Here is a 16,292-nt window from a genome sequence, read left to right as displayed (position 1 = left end):
TAGCTCTAAGCCATAGAGTGGCCTCTTGAGAGGGGTGGGACAATGCTGTCGAGGCAAGTGGGCCCAGCCTTTGAAAGTCTGTCCTTGTCCTGAAAGCCCTGGGGTATGACAGAAGGACTAGAGTAGGTGACTGTCTGCTCCTCTGCCCACTCAGCTCACTTTCTTGGGGGCCCTGAGAGCCCATGATATCCACCCAGAGGAGGCCCTGGTTACTGATACCCACATGGTCACTTTTTATCGGCTAACTCAGTTAAAACGAATGTCCCGTCTGTGAGTTGGACATAATTATACCCACTCATCAGATGAGGAAATCAGGAGGGATGAAGAAACCGCCCAAGGCCACACATAGCAAGCAATGGAGCCAACTGGCCCTCTCCCTGCAGCTATACAGACAGATCAGGGAAGCCTGCAGAGGGCTTGAGGACACCCTATGCTTCCAGACTGTAGTCTCGAAGCCAATCTGCCCCCCTCCAGGCATGGCGGGTCCCATGGGCTTGAGGGGTCTGGGCGGCAGCAGGCTTGGGTTTCAGGCAGATCCTGGGCTCTGAGCCCCTAAGCCCCGTGACCCAGGCATGGTGAGGAGGCGGCATCTGCCTGGAAGATGATCAAGGCAGGCCAGGGGGCTGGCCCCTCTCTCGGAATTCAGGGATTAGCAGTGAGAAAAGGGACAGGCTGGAAGCTGTCCGGGCCCCTCCTGCCGCCGCGCCCACCCTGGGTCAGGTTACCCTGGAAGTTGGACATCAGGGAATTCTGGTATTTTCAATTATCAGCCGGGCACGCCAGCAGGCTATGGGGTCAGCGGTGCCCTGTGACCCTTGCCAGGAGATGGAGCCCCAGGGGGCAGAACACAGAAGAGGCCTGTGGGTTGAGGGGGTGGGGGAAGCTGGCCAGCCTGCTTTCCTGCAGCAGGTGGCCAGGGGGCCTGCTGGCCTCTAGCAAGACCTGTGGAGAGTGGGGAAAGCCATCCTTGGCAGGGGCTTAGGCCAGCTGAATTCTCTCTGTGAGTATGGTTTCTTCCCTAAGGCATGATGGGGCTGACAAGGGATTTCTGGGGGCAGATGAGGAGATACTACAAGGTGGTCCCCATAGGTTGAGTGGGGGAGGGGGTCAGCTTTTAGTCCTAGATGCCAGCATAGGTCAGAGAAGCAGAATTCAGGAATGCTGACTGGTGACACCACACCTCACTTCCTGTGACTCAGAGTCTCTGAGTGCTCAGGGTGAAGGAATTCACCACCAGGTGAGAAGAACCAGTGAGCTAAGGCACCAAGGGAGACAGGGCCACACACGGGGGTCTAGTCCAAGACTCCACCCCAAATCCAGGCCTGCAGGCTTACAGGTCCCTCCCAGAACCATCTGCTGCCCTTGCTCCCATGGAGGCCCTGCCTGGTACCCCCTCTTCACCGTTTCCTCTCTGCCAGGCACCATCCATTCTGCCCCTGTATGTTCCCAAATATACTGAGGTCCTTCTCATCTGAGTCTTGGCTCCTGCTTTTCTGCCTGAAAACCTCCTCCCTCCCACCTTCCAGAGGTTAGTGGCCCTCATCTTCATTCAGGTCTCTATCCAGATGTTATCTGTTCAGAGACACCATGCCTGACTGTCTCCCTTCTCTGTCTGATACACATTCAATCCTTTACCCCCAGTGCCTGGAACAGTGTATGGCTCAGAGTAGGTGTTTTTTTTTTTTTTTTTTTCGGGGGGGGGGAATCTGAGACTGGGTTTTTCTGTGGCTTTGGAAGCTGTCCTGGAACTAGCTCTTGTAGACCAGGCTGGTCTCGAACTCACAGAGATCTGCCTGCCTCTGCCTCCCAAGTGCTGGTATTAAAGGCGTGCACCACCACTGCCTGGCCAAAGTAGGTGCTTTAATAATGTTTATTGGTAGGAGTCAGGAAGGAAGGATGGAAGGAAGGAAGGAAGGAAGGAAGGAAGGAAGGAAGGAAGGAAGGAAGGAACACAGGAAGGGAGAGAGGGAGGGAGAGAGGGAGGGAAGGAGGGAGGAAGGGAGAGAGGGAGGGAGAGAAGGAGGGAGGGAGGGAGGGAGGCTTCAGGCAAGTTATCCCTCTCTCTGCCTAGGCTCCTTTCCTACAGCTCTTCCTGTGGCCTTCCCAATAGTCACTCAATTTTTCTGACATGGACAAAATTCAAACTCTTAGCTAATCACACTGTGACCAATTAAAAGACTGCATTTCCCCAACCTGTCTACTAGCCTGAGTGATCACGTGTGCTTACCAGTAAATACAAGCTGAACTATTACATAAAACCTGAAGATAGTCACTTTACTTCACATTATCCTAGTGTCTGGGAATGTGTGTGATGGCTGGAGAAACGCAGCTTGTTTGGCCCAGAAAGGTAAGAAGATGTGTTGAGGAGTCTTGACCCCTGATGACTCCACATTGCCTATTTTCCAATATTCTTTACAAATCAGAGAAAGAGCATCTCCATTCTGGCTAAGCCACCGTGAGGAATGGTTGTATCAGTTGCCCCTCTGTAACTACACCCTTTTGCCGGCCACTTTTCAGGTTTCCTTCCTCTGATTCTGGGATTGGCTACGTGACTTCCTCTGGCCAATGGGATAAATGCAAGCATGACTTGAAAAGGCCCCTGTGTGTATCTATCTGCTATCTCGGTTCCCTGTGTCTACCAAGAGTTTGTACCCAAGACAACCTGCTAGAGCAGTGGCTCTCAACCTTCCTAATGCTGCGACCCTTTAAGACAGTTCCTCATGTCATGGTGACCCCCAACCATAAAATTATTTCATTGCTACTTCATAACTGTAATTTTACTACTGTTATGAATAATAATGTAAATATTAATGTTTTTCAATGGTCCTATGTAACCCCAAAGGGGTCAACACCCACAAGTTGAGAAACACTGTGCTAGAAACTTAGCAACACACAGCAGCTGGGGCCACTTCAGACTAACCCGACAGCTCTCACTGCCAAACAGGAAGCCAAATCCTTACAATACTCAGACAGCCCTGGAGCAGACAGACGGTAAACACAAGCACACCTCCACCAGGACCAAGGCTGCCATGGGCACCTCCACCAGGACCAAGGCTGCCATGGGTTGTCCAGAGACTTGCAAACTCACTGCACATTGCTTCTCTTCTGTCACTGGCTTTGTCGTTCGGCCTGTCCTCTGTCCCTCCTGTATCATGCAGTGAACCCATCTTCAATGGTACCTTCAGTCAGCAACCCCTCCCCAGCTCCAAAGGATCAGAGCACGGGATGTGGTCTCCCTCGCCCTCTCTCTCCCCTCTCTCCTCCTTCCCCAGGCCCCTGCTCAGAGCTCTCTGATCCTCTCAGCCTCCCAGGGAGAGAAGAGGGTGAAGACAAGTTCATATCAGTTCCAGAGCAGAAGGCATTGTATGCCCAGACGCAGCAGGGTGCGGGGATCAGAGGAGTGTGGGACGAGAAGGGCTTTGGAGAGTTCAAAGTCTTTCGTCGAGGGAGCCACGTGGCATGGTGGCATGGACACAGACCTGGGCAGGGTGCTGGGGACCAGCTCTGCTAACAACCCTCGTGGGATCCTGAGAAGCCACTTAGGAATCTCTCGGGGCCTCAGTTTCCCTCTATGTAACAAGAGATGTGCATGAGATGAGCTGGGGCCCCTGTAAGGTGGGGTATTTCACTATGAGCCTGGTTTCCTGCTGTGATGAGCAGGCCCATGACCTCAAAAGATGTCTACACCCCCATCCTGGGGAATGTGGTCCCTCATGTGGCAAGAAGGCCCTTAAGGTTGGAGATTTTCCTGTATTACCCATGTTGAGACCCAATTTAAATTTAAAAGAGTAGAGCTTTCCCAGTGGGATGCCCAAGAACTTGGGAGGCTGAAAAACCAGGCACCCTGTGGGTGACTGAGAGCTATCAGATGCTCTGGGCAAGGACTGGAAGGTGCCTCAAGTGGTGCAGATGAAGAAAAACCAAGCCAAACCGAATACTCTACACCATCTTGCTATACAAGGGCCAGAAGCTGGGCCTGGTGGTCCACGGGCTATAATCCCAGCTACTCAGGCAGGAGGATCTCAAATTCAAGGTCTATGTTGGGGTACAGACAGAATTTAAGGCCAGCCTTGGGCAAGTTAGTGAGACCCCATTTCAAAATAAAAAGGGAAACAGTACATAGTTGGGTGGTAGAGCACACCCTGGCATTTATGAGGTCCTGGGTTCAGTACAAAAATAAAGATAAAAACTTGGATGATCCCACAGCTCCAACAGCGAGGCACATGTTCCTGCTTAGTTGCAGAGATCTGCATAGCCTCAAAACTGTGAGGTCCTACTGTGTGCAACTGGAACTTCTTAAGCCTTCGGTGACCAGACATGGTGCTACACTATTATCCTTCCATGCCTCGACAAAAGCCCATTTTGCAGGCAGGGGAACTGAGGCCAGAGAAGTGAGGTATTCCTTACAGCTGGGACCTCAGCTCAGAAAACACAAAGTTGCTGTCCTTCTCCCTACATGACCAGCTAAGCTAGGAGGATAGGGCATGTCCCTAGTGGATCAGTCTGTTGTTCAACACTTGTGCCCTTGAAAGTTGCAGTCACCTACCTGGACACCGGAGGGACAGTCAAGGGATTCACCTGCCTCAAGACAGCAGGTGTCCTGCCAGCCCTGGCCCTGATGACATTACTTAGATCCTGCTGCCTCCTGACACGAAGGCTGTGGGCAAGTCCCTAACTCATTGCATAGTTCTCACCTATCAAACAACCAAAGGACCTTTTGGCTCCAGGAGACTCATGGATGAGGGCCTGGCTGAGTGTCTGCCTGTACTGACCGAGTTCAGCGGGCTTCATGTTGATCCAGGGGACCTCTGGGTTTTAAGTACCTGCCTGTGTCCTGCAGCCTGAGTGGCACTGGGGACAGTAACTGAATTCCTCACCTTGTCCTGTAAGGAAGGAGGCCCATGGGGAAGAGCGAGCCGATGTGAATTTACTGGCTAGGTCACAGCTATCAGCTGGGGACAGCTGGGCTAGATACAATGCCAGGTTTGAGGCAGGCACGGTATCATAAACCTGTAATCCCAGGACTTGAGAAATAGAGGCAGCAGGATCAGAAGTTCAAGGTCATCCTCAGCTACAGAGTGAATTCAAGGCTTCAAGGCCAGCCTGGGCTACTATGTAAGATGCTGCCACAAACAAACAAACAAACATTGCAAAGAACCCAAAACCCAAAACCAAAGCCAGGTTTTCCCACCTGACTCCAATGCCCAGACCTTTCTCGTCATCTCTGAAGCCTGATGGGTGTGGAGGGGGGCTGGAGTAGGGGCTGAAGAGTTTAGACTATGTCTGGAGCAGCCTTAGAGGGTGGCTCAGCACTCTGGGCCTCCTTGAAGACTGGCCCTTGTGACTGAAATGTTTCCCCCTCCACCTCCATGGCTATCCAGCTGTCTTGCTTGTCATGTGATGTCCACATAAATGTCACCACTTTAAGAAGCTGTCTGCCTTGTCCTCTGGCCTCTCTGCTCTTGTGTGTTCTTGGGTGAAGGGGCAGGATGGCTGTGTGACAGAGGACAAGGGCTCTGACAGCTGGGCCCAGTCCTGGGGTCTCTCATTCCTAGATGGTGGGTCTTGGCATGCGGCTTGGCATTTCTTCTAGTGCAAGTTCTGAAAGCCCAGACCAGCCTTCCTCCTCAGTCCCCGAGTGGCACTTGTGCCTTGGCAGAAGGCACTCACAGAGGCAGAGTGTGGGTGGAGGCGCGTGACGGCTTTATGAAGTCAGAAGACAGCTCTGGCCCCGGCAAGTGCCAGGGGACTGTGAGAGCAACCCAGTGCTTGCCCAAATGAAAGCCTTTTTTTCCTTTTAAGGCAGTGAACTAGATATTTATAAATTGAATTTTAGGGTCTGTCCAAAACCCATCACTGAATGCATCGGTCTGGAACTGCGGCCCCTGCCTTGTTTCTCTGCAGTCTCCTGTGTCGCCACCCCCATCCGATCGATGCCCTTGCACAACTGCCCATCCCGGCCTCTTGCACATTTCCCTGAACCGTCCGAATGCCTCTGGACTGCTTCCTGTGGGGTGTCCCCTTCTGGGTGCTGGGGCAGCCTCCGTGAGGAGAAGCAGACCACCGTACGTGGGCGGTAATGGTGGGGCAGACAGACAGGCACATAGTGATCAGAGGCATAAAACTCAGTTTTAGCCGCAGGAATGTGAAGCTGGGCTCTGGGCTGGGACGAGGTGTCTGAGTCAAGACCGTCAGTGTGATGAGCTCAGGGCTGAAGGCAGGAGGCAGGCCAGAGCCACATGTGCAAAGGCCCTGTGGCAGAAGGACCCGATGTTTAGGAGGTACAGGCGGGGTGGGGGTGGGGGGTGGGAGTGTGGGGCTCTGTCCATTACTTCCTGCACTTTTCTCCCTGGGGCCACCTTTCTCTTTGCCCATCCCGTCTCTCCAGTCTTCAGAGCCCAGCTCGAATGCTTATTGCAGGAAGGCCCTCTTGTCTGAGAAGGCAGTGGTCTGCACTGGTGGCCACTCCTGGGTCTCACTGCAGCAGTTGTGGTACTAGCTCTGTACCTATGCTCTGCCTTGTATCGCAGTGTAAGTCCTTACAGGAAGAATTAGAGGCCAGCGGTCCTAGCAGTCCCAGTTTTAAATCAAGCGCTGAGCCACTTAGTGGTGGGATTTCCTGTGACTGGCCCTGGTCTCTGTGCCTCAGCCCACTCACTGGTAACGTGGGAGGGCTCTATGTGGCTGCCTAGCTCCTGACTGGGCTGTGAGATGAGGGGCTTTTCAGAGGGCTTGGAATGGACAGAGTGGGAAAGGAAGTCAGGCCCAGGGCTCAAAGGGACTTGGGCTCAGTTGGACTCAAGTTTCTCAGATCTGTCTGATGGTAAGAAAGACTCGAGTCCCTTGACAAACATCAGGCACCACTCCCAGGCTCCCTTAGTAGGCCTGGATGCAGACCAGGAGCCTGTGTTCCGGAAATCTCCTGTATGGTCCTGGCAGTGCACAGTTTGGTGGGGGAAACTGAGACCCAAGTGAGGAAGTGACTTCGTGGGTGTGACAGAAGGCTCAGTCTCCGGTTCTTTGCCCAGGAACAGAAAGGCCCACTCTCTGCAGGCAGAACACACCTCCCACCCCCCGATGCTGGCCTTGGCTGTGGACTTGCTATGACTGCTGAGGTAGCGTAGCTGTGGGTTCAGTGTGGCTCCTTCCACACGCCTACCTTTCACCTGGAGAGAAATGAGCCTGGGGATGGTGCTGAGTCATGAAGACTAGAGCGAGCCTTCACCATGGATGCCTGCTCAGCCTAGTGGGTCCCACAGTGAGGGAGAACACAAATGCTACTCTTACTACTGAGCTTTGAGGTAGTTTTGTTACACAGCATTATTGCAGTAATAGCTGACCATTACACTAATGATATATGCAAGCAAATGACAAAACTCCTGTTTATATGTTCCTTCACATGAGGAGGCCAGAAGCTCGTCAGGTACTGTCCACCCGAGACAGGGTCTCTCATTGGTCTGAACTTCTTGTGCAGTAAACTCCGGGGGATCCTCCTGTCTCTGTCTCCCCAGCACTGGGATTAGACGCTTGTACCACCACACGTAGTTTTTATGTAGGCTCTGGTGACTGGACTCAGGTCCTTGTGCCTACACAATCAGCATTTTACCTACTGAGTCATTTCCCTAGCCCCTCCTGGTTTCCAATCCTGAGGTCTCCCCAACCTGCTCCGTCCAGAAGCCCCTCCCTCCATGCTCTCCTCTACATCCTCGTCTCTGAGCATGTCCAGTTTTAGACAAGAGGGACACTTCTCAGCATCCCAGGCCCCATTCTTCTCAGCTAAGCACTGGAGCTCTTAGCAACAGCTCTCCCCTGACCACGGGCACCCAGGAGGTACTGAGGAGGTCCCCTAGAAACTTCTTTTCTGCCTTCTCACAGTGGAAAAACATTGCTCCCTCCCCTTGCTGTAGCCAGGGCTCCAGCCCATGTGCTGTTGGGTATCTTCGCTAACAGCTGTAGCTTCTGATGTCTTGCTCCTCTGGACCCCAATCGAAGGATATCTCTATGTTCTTATAATAGTCCACTGTTTTAAACGCCTGGCTTTGGGATACATTTGTTACTTAGCATTATCACCTCAGTAGCTGACCAATACACTCCACTCCACCTTCAACCAGTTACATCCCACGATCCCATTCTCACACACAAAAACAGACACTAGAGCCACATATGGGTCCTTTCCATCCCCCAGGGCTGGACACACACGTGCTCACAAGCTACAGGGTCCCAGGCAGATATCTTGAAAACATAGCCGTCAAAACACACGGAATGGCAGGGCCAAATGTTCTGACACAGAACACCGGGCCCATAGTCACATTCTAGCCCTGGAGTCCCTTAGCCCCAGTCCTTCTTCCTGGCTTGAGACCGGACTTCTCCAACTGTCCTCAGGGTGCCTAGGGATACAGTGGGTCCCCTTTCTTTCTTGAGGTCTCCTTCATTTCTGTCCTGGGTTCTCTTAGTTTTGCAAACTACAGTTGCAACAGCCCACCTCTTCCAGGAAGCCTTCCTGGTCTGCCCTGAACCTGTCTCCAGGATCCCCGTATTTTTCCCATGCAGGGCCAGGTAAGGAGTAGCTTGCTTTTCCACTGTAGCCTGTAGCTCTGGGGGCGGGGCGGGGCGGGGGCGGGGGCGGGGAATATATTATTTTGCAAAGGTGGTTGAGTGAATAAACCTGGGTCACAGTCTGCCTACTCCATGGAGCCATAATCACCTTGGTTGTTCCATGGAGCCCACAGTGTGGGGTGTTCCTGGGAAGCACCCCTTCCCTTAGATTTATTGGTTGGTCTTGTGGGCAGGGGCTGAAGAGATCAGGGGTTGTTGCTAGGACTGTGTTGCTTGGCACCTTTCCACTTGAAGGGAAGCAGGGTGCACCGTGGAAGAGTATCGTAGAGCCACAGAGAATACTGTCGAAGAGGAGTTCTGGGAGAGGCCTTCTAGGATCAGACTTGTCCTGGGGTTAGGCTAGAGGAAGCTAAGTGTGTCTGAGGAAGCACTAATGGAAACGGCTAGAAGTCCCTCAGATCTACCACCTCCACTTTGCCCTGAAACTGCAGAGGTGACATCTCACATTCAGTGGACACATGAGGCCACCCAACCAAGCCCAGCCACTCCCACCCACCTGGATCAAGCATCACCATGCCCTGGGGCTCCCCTTCTTGATTCAGTCTGGGCAAAGCAGGGAGACATTCGGGTCCTTGGGAGTCCCATGGATCAGACACCCATGATCTGCATCGCTCTCCTTGAGAGGGAAGCACTTTTGCATTCCTTAAGCCACCACACGCCAGGACTTCTCATGACATGTACCACAAAAGGCAGCAGTTATTAGAAACTCCAATGCAGAGAGTCACTTTGTCCCCTGGGGGTGTTGAACCACAGGCAAAACCTTTTTCTTTTTTAAGTGTTAGGAATCAAATCAAGGTCCTATACATACTAGGCAAATGCTCTACTACTGAGCTACACCTACAGCCCTAACCGTTGATATTTAGAGACAGGATCTTACTATGTAGCCCAGGCTACCCTCAAATTCGTGTTCCTCCTGCTTCAGCCTCCTCAGAACTACGATGATATATACAGACTACTTCCTTAGTGCATTAATATTCTCAGAGGAGAAACTGCCTCAGTTACTTCCCTAAAATTGGCAGGGTACTGTGTAGCACAGAGTGACAGTCCCCTCCCCTTGTACCCACAGGGCTCACCTGCTTGGTTGGTGGTGATGTTCACGGAGGCGAATTGGGGTGAGAAAGGGCTCTGGTCAGTGACCCCATTTACAGCCTGGATCTCGAAGGTGTACTGCGTGTGTGCCAGCAGGTCACTGATGTAGATGCGTGGCTCGGTCAGGCCCAGCTGGCGGGGCGCATACTGCACGTTGTCCCCACAGCGGGTGCAGGCACCCCGGCCCGAGCCACAGCTCTTGCAGATGATGTTGTAGACAAGGTCCTCACGGCCCCCTGAGTCTCGCGGTGGGGTCCACTCCAGCATGAGGGACGTCTCGTTGACGCTGGAGATCACAGCCTGGGGCGCAGAGGGGATGGCTAGGGAAGGGACAAGAGGGTCAGTCGAGGCTGTGGGTACTGTCTTCACTCCATGCCCAGGGCCTCCCCCAGCCCTGGCCTCCTACAAAGGCTTCCTCCAAATCTTTCCATTTACCCAAAGAAGCTTCTAGAATATGTTACGCTGCTGAGAATCGACACCTGCTTTCCTCCAGGCTTCAGCCTCTTCAGTAGTTGTTCCTGGAGATAGTGTTTTCATGTTTGGGACAACACCTGCAGGCCACCATCATCTCTCCCTTCCATCCCTCCTTCCTGTGTGTTGTGTATGTGCTCCAGTGAGAATAAGTCAGAGGTGAGCTTGGTGGAGTTGCTTCCCTCCGTCCACCTTTATGTGGGTTCTGCTGATTGATTTCAGGTTATCAGGCTTTTGAGGCAAGCCCCTTCACTCATGGAGCTATCTTGCTGGCCCTTTCCCTTTATAACAGTTTTATCGAGAGTGGTGATTTGTCTATCTGAAAGATGCCTTTGTGATTTTGTACCATCCACTGATTAAGAGAAGTTGTTGAGTAGTGTAACTTATGTGTGGGTGTGTGCATGCATGTGACTGGGCATATACACGCATGTGAGTGTGTGTGTGTGTGTGTGTGTGCGCGCGCGCGCCCATGTGGCGGTTGGAGCAAGGGCATCCAATATCTTTCTCTATCATTCTCTATCATATCTCTCACTGAATAGGAAGCTCACTATGCCACTAGACTGGCTGACCAGCTAGCTCCTGGGATCAGCCATTCTCCACCCCCTGAGTGCCTGGCCTTTTACATGGATGCAAGAGATTTGAACTCAGGTCCTCATGCTTGCAGAGCAAGTGCCCTTACCCACTGAGCTATCACCCCAGTCTCCCTAGAGTTGTGTTTTAAAAGGGAGATAGATGAGTCTTTTTTTCTTTCTGATGCCTAGTGTGTGTGTGAGAGAGAGAAAGAGAGAGAGAGAGAGAGAGAGAGAGAGAGAGAGAGAGAGAGAGAGAGAGAGAGAGAGAGAGATGCCTGGAGCTTCAGCAGCCCTGCTAGAAGTGACTTTGGGAGAAAAGCCAGATGCCTTAGAGGCCATCATGAATTCACCTTTCTGAGCCCTGCGAGCCCCTTCCACATGACAGAATAGGTCTGTGTGGTCTAAGCCACTGGGGTCAGCTCTGTGAACGTCACCCCTGACTGATGCAGGGGATAGAACACTGCTGTTTTCCAAGAGAACTTTGACCTTTGACCCGAGGATCAGGCTGCAGCTGCAGCTTGTACACTGAGCAGCCTCTGTGTCAGGTGTCACCTGGCTCTTCTGCCAAGCCTCCTCCTGTCCTTCTGTGAATCAAGACCTTGACTTTATCCTACATGTGACTGAGCGGAAGGGGGTGATAGCCAGATGCCAACGTGTCGTGCCAACCCGGGACTGGCTTTCTGTTCCCTCCGCCAGGCACTCCGCTGCTCTGCGGCCACTCCCCTTGCTCCGAGCCTTCCTGTGAGTGGACTGGGGGTGGGAGAGAACGTACTTGTGCAAGGCATGTCTACGGGGTCCAGGTCAGCCCTGTAGTAGCCGTTGCGGCATACACAGTTGGTGGCGCCCTCGGAGGTGGTTCGGCTGTTGATAGGACAGTGGGTACAGGCCTCATCCCCCTGGTTGGCCTTGAAGGTTCCTGATGGACAACCTGGGAGAGAACACAGGGAGGGTCACCAAGAAGGCCAGGTGAGAAGAACAGAAGCTGCAGCATGAGGAGGAACCCCTGGCTGTGGCCCTGGGGACCTGCTACTGAAGTTCCGGGGTCTCAGGTCCAGCTTGTCAGTCTGGCTCTGGCCCGGGGTTTCAAGAGGACCTGTTTTTTTTTGTTTTTGTTTTTTGTTTGTTTGTTTTTTCTTTTTTTTGTCCCTGAAGTTGCCTGTGGATTCGGCTCCCTCAGCAGTCTCCCCTCCCTGTCCTGGCCACCTGTGTCTCTGTCTGGAGGGGCTTGACAGAGCCTGGATTCCTAACCTGGTTAGCTGCTAACTAGTCTGTAACTAGGTAATACGGCTCTCTATCAAAGACATGATTTTGTTACAGATGGAGTCCTGGGCAGTTAGATAGCCTTCTGAGTGACTTGGTACACGCTGAGGACACTGCTGGAGTCACATAAACCTGAGTCCGAGTTCCTGCCTGTGTTGCTCTAAGCAAGTGGTTTAACCACTCTGCGATGCAGGTCCCTTTTTTGTAAAAGTGTCACCCTAAGGTGACATTCTGCACACACACATATGATGCCTGCTACAAGCCCGCGTCAGGCTAAGGCTCTATGTAGAGTTTGGCCAATGTGTTTAAAATAAAAGGGGATTGCAATATCAGGTTCCGCCTGAGGGGGCAGTGTCCACACTCAGGCAGCACCTGGCAGTCGGGAGTGGTGTGGTCTCTGGCTCTTGAAGAGCAAGCAACCTTGCAGCCAGGGCAAGCATGAGTTAGGTTCTACTGCAGGCAGCCATGGAGTGTGGGTGGCTTCAAACCCACTCACCCACCCATTCCTGCTGGCCCGGGAAGGGAATCCAGAGGTTGCTGGTTGGGCCCTGTCTCTGTCTCTAAGTGAGGAGGTGGATGGGAAAGAACTTCTGAGGAAAAACTCTCTGGAATGAATTGCTGCTAGTTCACCCACAGGCCAGGAGTCCTCATCTGGAAGACATCTATTCCTTGCCCGGGTGCTGTGAGACTTTAAGCAAATGACTGCACTTCTCTGAATGCTCATTTCCTTGTATATAGGCAGCTAACATAAATCTCCTAATTCATCTTTCCAGGGTGTTTGGTATTTACTTTTCAAGTCCTAGTCTTAGCAGTTCGTCTTCCTCCAGCTGAGTCCCCAGGTCAGAAACCCTGCTTTTCCTGAGGCTTGGAACAAAACCTGAATTCTAAGGGTTCCCATCCTGCCATCATTACCCTTGTACAGGGTTTCCTGGCCATTTTCTTAGCTGTCCCAGAACCAAAGCCACACTTTATTGACTGTTGCTTGGCCTCTGCCTAGCCTATAAGCTGGTATTCAGCAAGTGCTCTATAAATGCTTCCTGAAGCTGCCTAGCTAGGATGGCAGTGAACACGGTTTAGGAAGCAGGCCTCCTGGCAAATCGCATATCCACCTGGGTGTGCAGTGTGACCAGTGACCTCACCGGCTTTCCTGTCCATGAAACAGGGCGACAGCACTTAGCCCTGCTGAGAGCATCCTGCTGATTCACATCTGTACAAAGGGGCTGGAGCAATCTTGTCACCCCACCTCTCCTGAATCCAGGCAGGGGAATTAAAGCACAAAGAGGAGAAGGCACCGTCTTAGGATGGGGCCTTGGCAGCAGAGCTGGGGCCAGCCCCAGGCCGCCTGGCCACAGAGACCTCCTCTGTTCCCACCCCACCTTAGAGTCCAGAGTGACTTCCTTTTTCACTCACCGTCCCCAAGTGTTGGTGGAGAGTGGGTAGATTAACAATTGCTACTCTGGGCGCCTCTGCAGCTCTGACTTTGTGGACCTGACTCCCTCTCACCTACAAGTCCTTGCTGCGGTGAACCAAAACAGGGCTATCATGTGGGCATGGCCCAGGGATCCTAGGGCATGCAAACTAGCACCAGCCCAGAGTTTAGCCTCTTAGAGTTTGTGTCCTCTGCACATGGGAACGTGGGGGCTTGTGGGAGGGTCCAGAACTATCCGAAGGATACCAAAGGATTTGGCCCAGAGTTTGGACTCCTCCTGGCTCTCTCATCAGAGCGTACAGCTCCGTGCCTGCTCCATCTGCTGGCCAGTTCCCGGCTGCCTGGCAGGTGGCTGCTCTCTCCCCTCTGAGCCATGCCAGCCCTTCCATCTGGACCCCCTTCCCAGCTGCTGTGCTGGGCTACTGTGTCCCAGGCCAGCCTGACCCTAGCCAGTTCCTCAGTAACCTCCTCACCAGGAACCCTCAGTCCCTGAACTTCCTCAAACCTGCTCCTCTTCAACCTGGGAGGTCGCTTCACTGTCACCAGTCACCAGGAGCACCCCCTTCCCTGCCTGAACCCCCTCTCCTCCTACCCCCTGCAGGCACTCAATTACCAGGTCTTCCCTCCACAGCAGGGTCCCATGCCCGCCTCTTCTTGGCCAGCTCCCACCCTGCAGGCATCTAGAAAGCTCTTTCCCACCCACTCCTTGGCCTCGCAGGACCATCTGGCCTCCTCCTGCCCAACCTCCCCAGCCAGCTTTCTAAAATACAAGTTGTTCCATGTCACTGAAAGAGAAATAGCGGCAGACAATGGAATATTATTTGGCTGCAAAAAAGAGTGAAGCCTGGGTGCGAGCTCCCACCGGGGAACCTTGAAAACATTGTGCTCTCTCAAAGAAGCTGGTCACAAAAGTACGATTCCATTTATAGGAGATAGGTGCAGGAGAGCCGCATCTGAAGAGACAGGAAGTCGATGTATGGCTGCCAAGGGCAGGGGACCGGGGAGAATGAGAAATGACTGCTAATGGGTAACAGGCTTACTTTGGGGGCAATGAGAACATCCTGAAATTGATTGTGGCAATGTTTGCATGGCCCCGTGAATGCATTAAACCCTCGGATGGGCCCCAGTGATCAGGTGATTTCAGCGGTGTGTGTGGGATGCTTCACTATGCAACTTCTGTCCCAAGAGCTACCTCAGGGAGCCCAAGATCTTCAGGGTCCCATAGACTTCACACTAGGGCACCTCCTGTCTTGAGGTCCGCGCAATGTCCCTCCACATGTGGTGCCCACGCCCTGCTTCCTGCCCTTGCCACCTGGACTGCCCTCCCTTGGTCACTGAGCCAATAGTGCCTACTCCCGGAAGTCTCCCTGGGCACCTGCTTTCATGGCTTCCTTATGAATCATGTGCCTGGCTGAGCTGCTTACCCTGGAGGCCTTGCCAGTCGCCCAGATGGATGAACAGAGCAGTGGGAAGAACACCAGCTCAAGACTTCTGTTGGCATTTGGGGAAACTGAGGCCCAGAGAGAAGCAGATAGACAAGGCTCTTAAGAGTCAGGTTCCTCCTTCTCCCCTGACCCCTCCACCTCCAAGAGGGGTCTGGGCTGGTTCCCAAGCCCCAACCCTTGGTTGTTACGTGCAAGGGCTCAGGAAGACGAGGCCTGCATGCAGAACGAGCATCTGAACCTGAACAGTGCCCAGTGCCCAGGGGCCTCCCTGTCCAACCTTCGTCTCCGCCAGCCCTCCACAGTCAACACAGGGATCTGCTGGACAGCAGCCTAGTGGCCCAAGGAGTCAGCTCTAAGTGTCACCTGGCTATTTCCTACCACCCCAGCCTCCAAGGGCTCCAGGCCTGTGGCTCCACAAGAGGGTTTCACTTCCAGGCCTCTGCCAAGCTGTAACCCCTCTTTGGCCTTAGTCTTATTTACCCAAAGGTTTACCTTTGGCCCTAGGATGGCCAGCTAGACTACTGTTAAAGTGCCAAAGCAGTACTGGCCCATGCCTTGGGCTCTTTCCCTTTAATGACCCTCAGCTTGTACCAGCATAAGAAAGCAGAGCTTGTAGGTCCACGTGTGTGTCATCCCTTGCCCATAACGGAGATGCTACAAAAGGTCCCAGCCCCAGTGGGATCCCAGGAGGTGTTGTTGGCTGAATGGAGAAATGCATCCTCACTGGGATGGAGAAGCAGGGAGGGATGCGGGCCACTGGCATCTTCAAGACCCATCAGACCCCTTCAGCGTGCAGAATACTCATGCTTGCCACCTGCTCTCTCTGTCTTCTGGGCCTGTCTGCTAGGTGACCAGTTCTTAAATTCAAAAGCCTGAGTCCCAAGATTCCCAAGTCTGAGGCCAGCCAGGAGGGCTCACAGTCCCACTGGACCCTTGTTTTTCTTGTAGCCCAGATTTTGAACTCACTGTGTAGCCGGAGATGACCTTGAACTTCTAATCCTGCAACCACCTCCCGAGTGACAGGATTATAGGCCAGTGACACCACACCTGATTTATTCGGTGCTAAGGATCACACCTGGGGTTTTGTATACACTAGACCAACATTCTACCAACTGATCCGCATCTCCACCCCTGCCCCATCAGACACATTAGCTCTGTGGGCCGCTTCTCATCCATTCACAGGACTTGGGTAGCCTGGCTGCACAGCCTGCTCCTCTCTCCTCAGGGCATCTCTCTGTACCCCTTTTCCTCTTCTCTGCCTAGCAGCCAGCTTAGGCCTCCAGGCAGCACAGACCTGTTCTACTCCCAAACCAACTAAACCAACCAGCTGGTTAGCAAGTGAGAAGTGCAACTCACATTTGTGTTCCTGTATTGTGTGTGCTTCCCAGAGAGTCAACTCCAGTTGACCGG

General features: G+C 53.1%; 1 protein-coding gene across 1 annotated transcript in view; it reads right to left on the bottom strand.

Annotated features, from left to right (window-relative positions):
• Positions 1–16,292, bottom strand: part of Ephb2 (EPH receptor B2) — a 122,247-nt gene that overhangs the window by 29,986 nt on the left and 75,969 nt on the right. The window contains exons 3-4 of the mRNA XM_027399744.2: positions 11,521–11,676; positions 9,690–10,025 (exon numbers count right to left, since the gene is read on the bottom strand). Of these exons, the coding sequence (XP_027255545.1) occupies positions 9,690–10,025; positions 11,521–11,676 (492 nt within the window). The remainder of the gene's footprint in view (positions 1–9,689; positions 10,026–11,520; positions 11,677–16,292) is intronic.

This window comes from Cricetulus griseus, chromosome 2 (genome assembly GCF_003668045.3).
Source record: "Cricetulus griseus strain 17A/GY chromosome 2, alternate assembly CriGri-PICRH-1.0, whole genome shotgun sequence".
NCBI classification, from domain to species: Eukaryota; Metazoa; Chordata; class Mammalia; order Rodentia; family Cricetidae; genus Cricetulus; species Cricetulus griseus.
The sequence above is the reverse complement of the archived record's forward strand: the minus strand, read 5'-3'. Positions and strand labels throughout refer to the sequence as shown.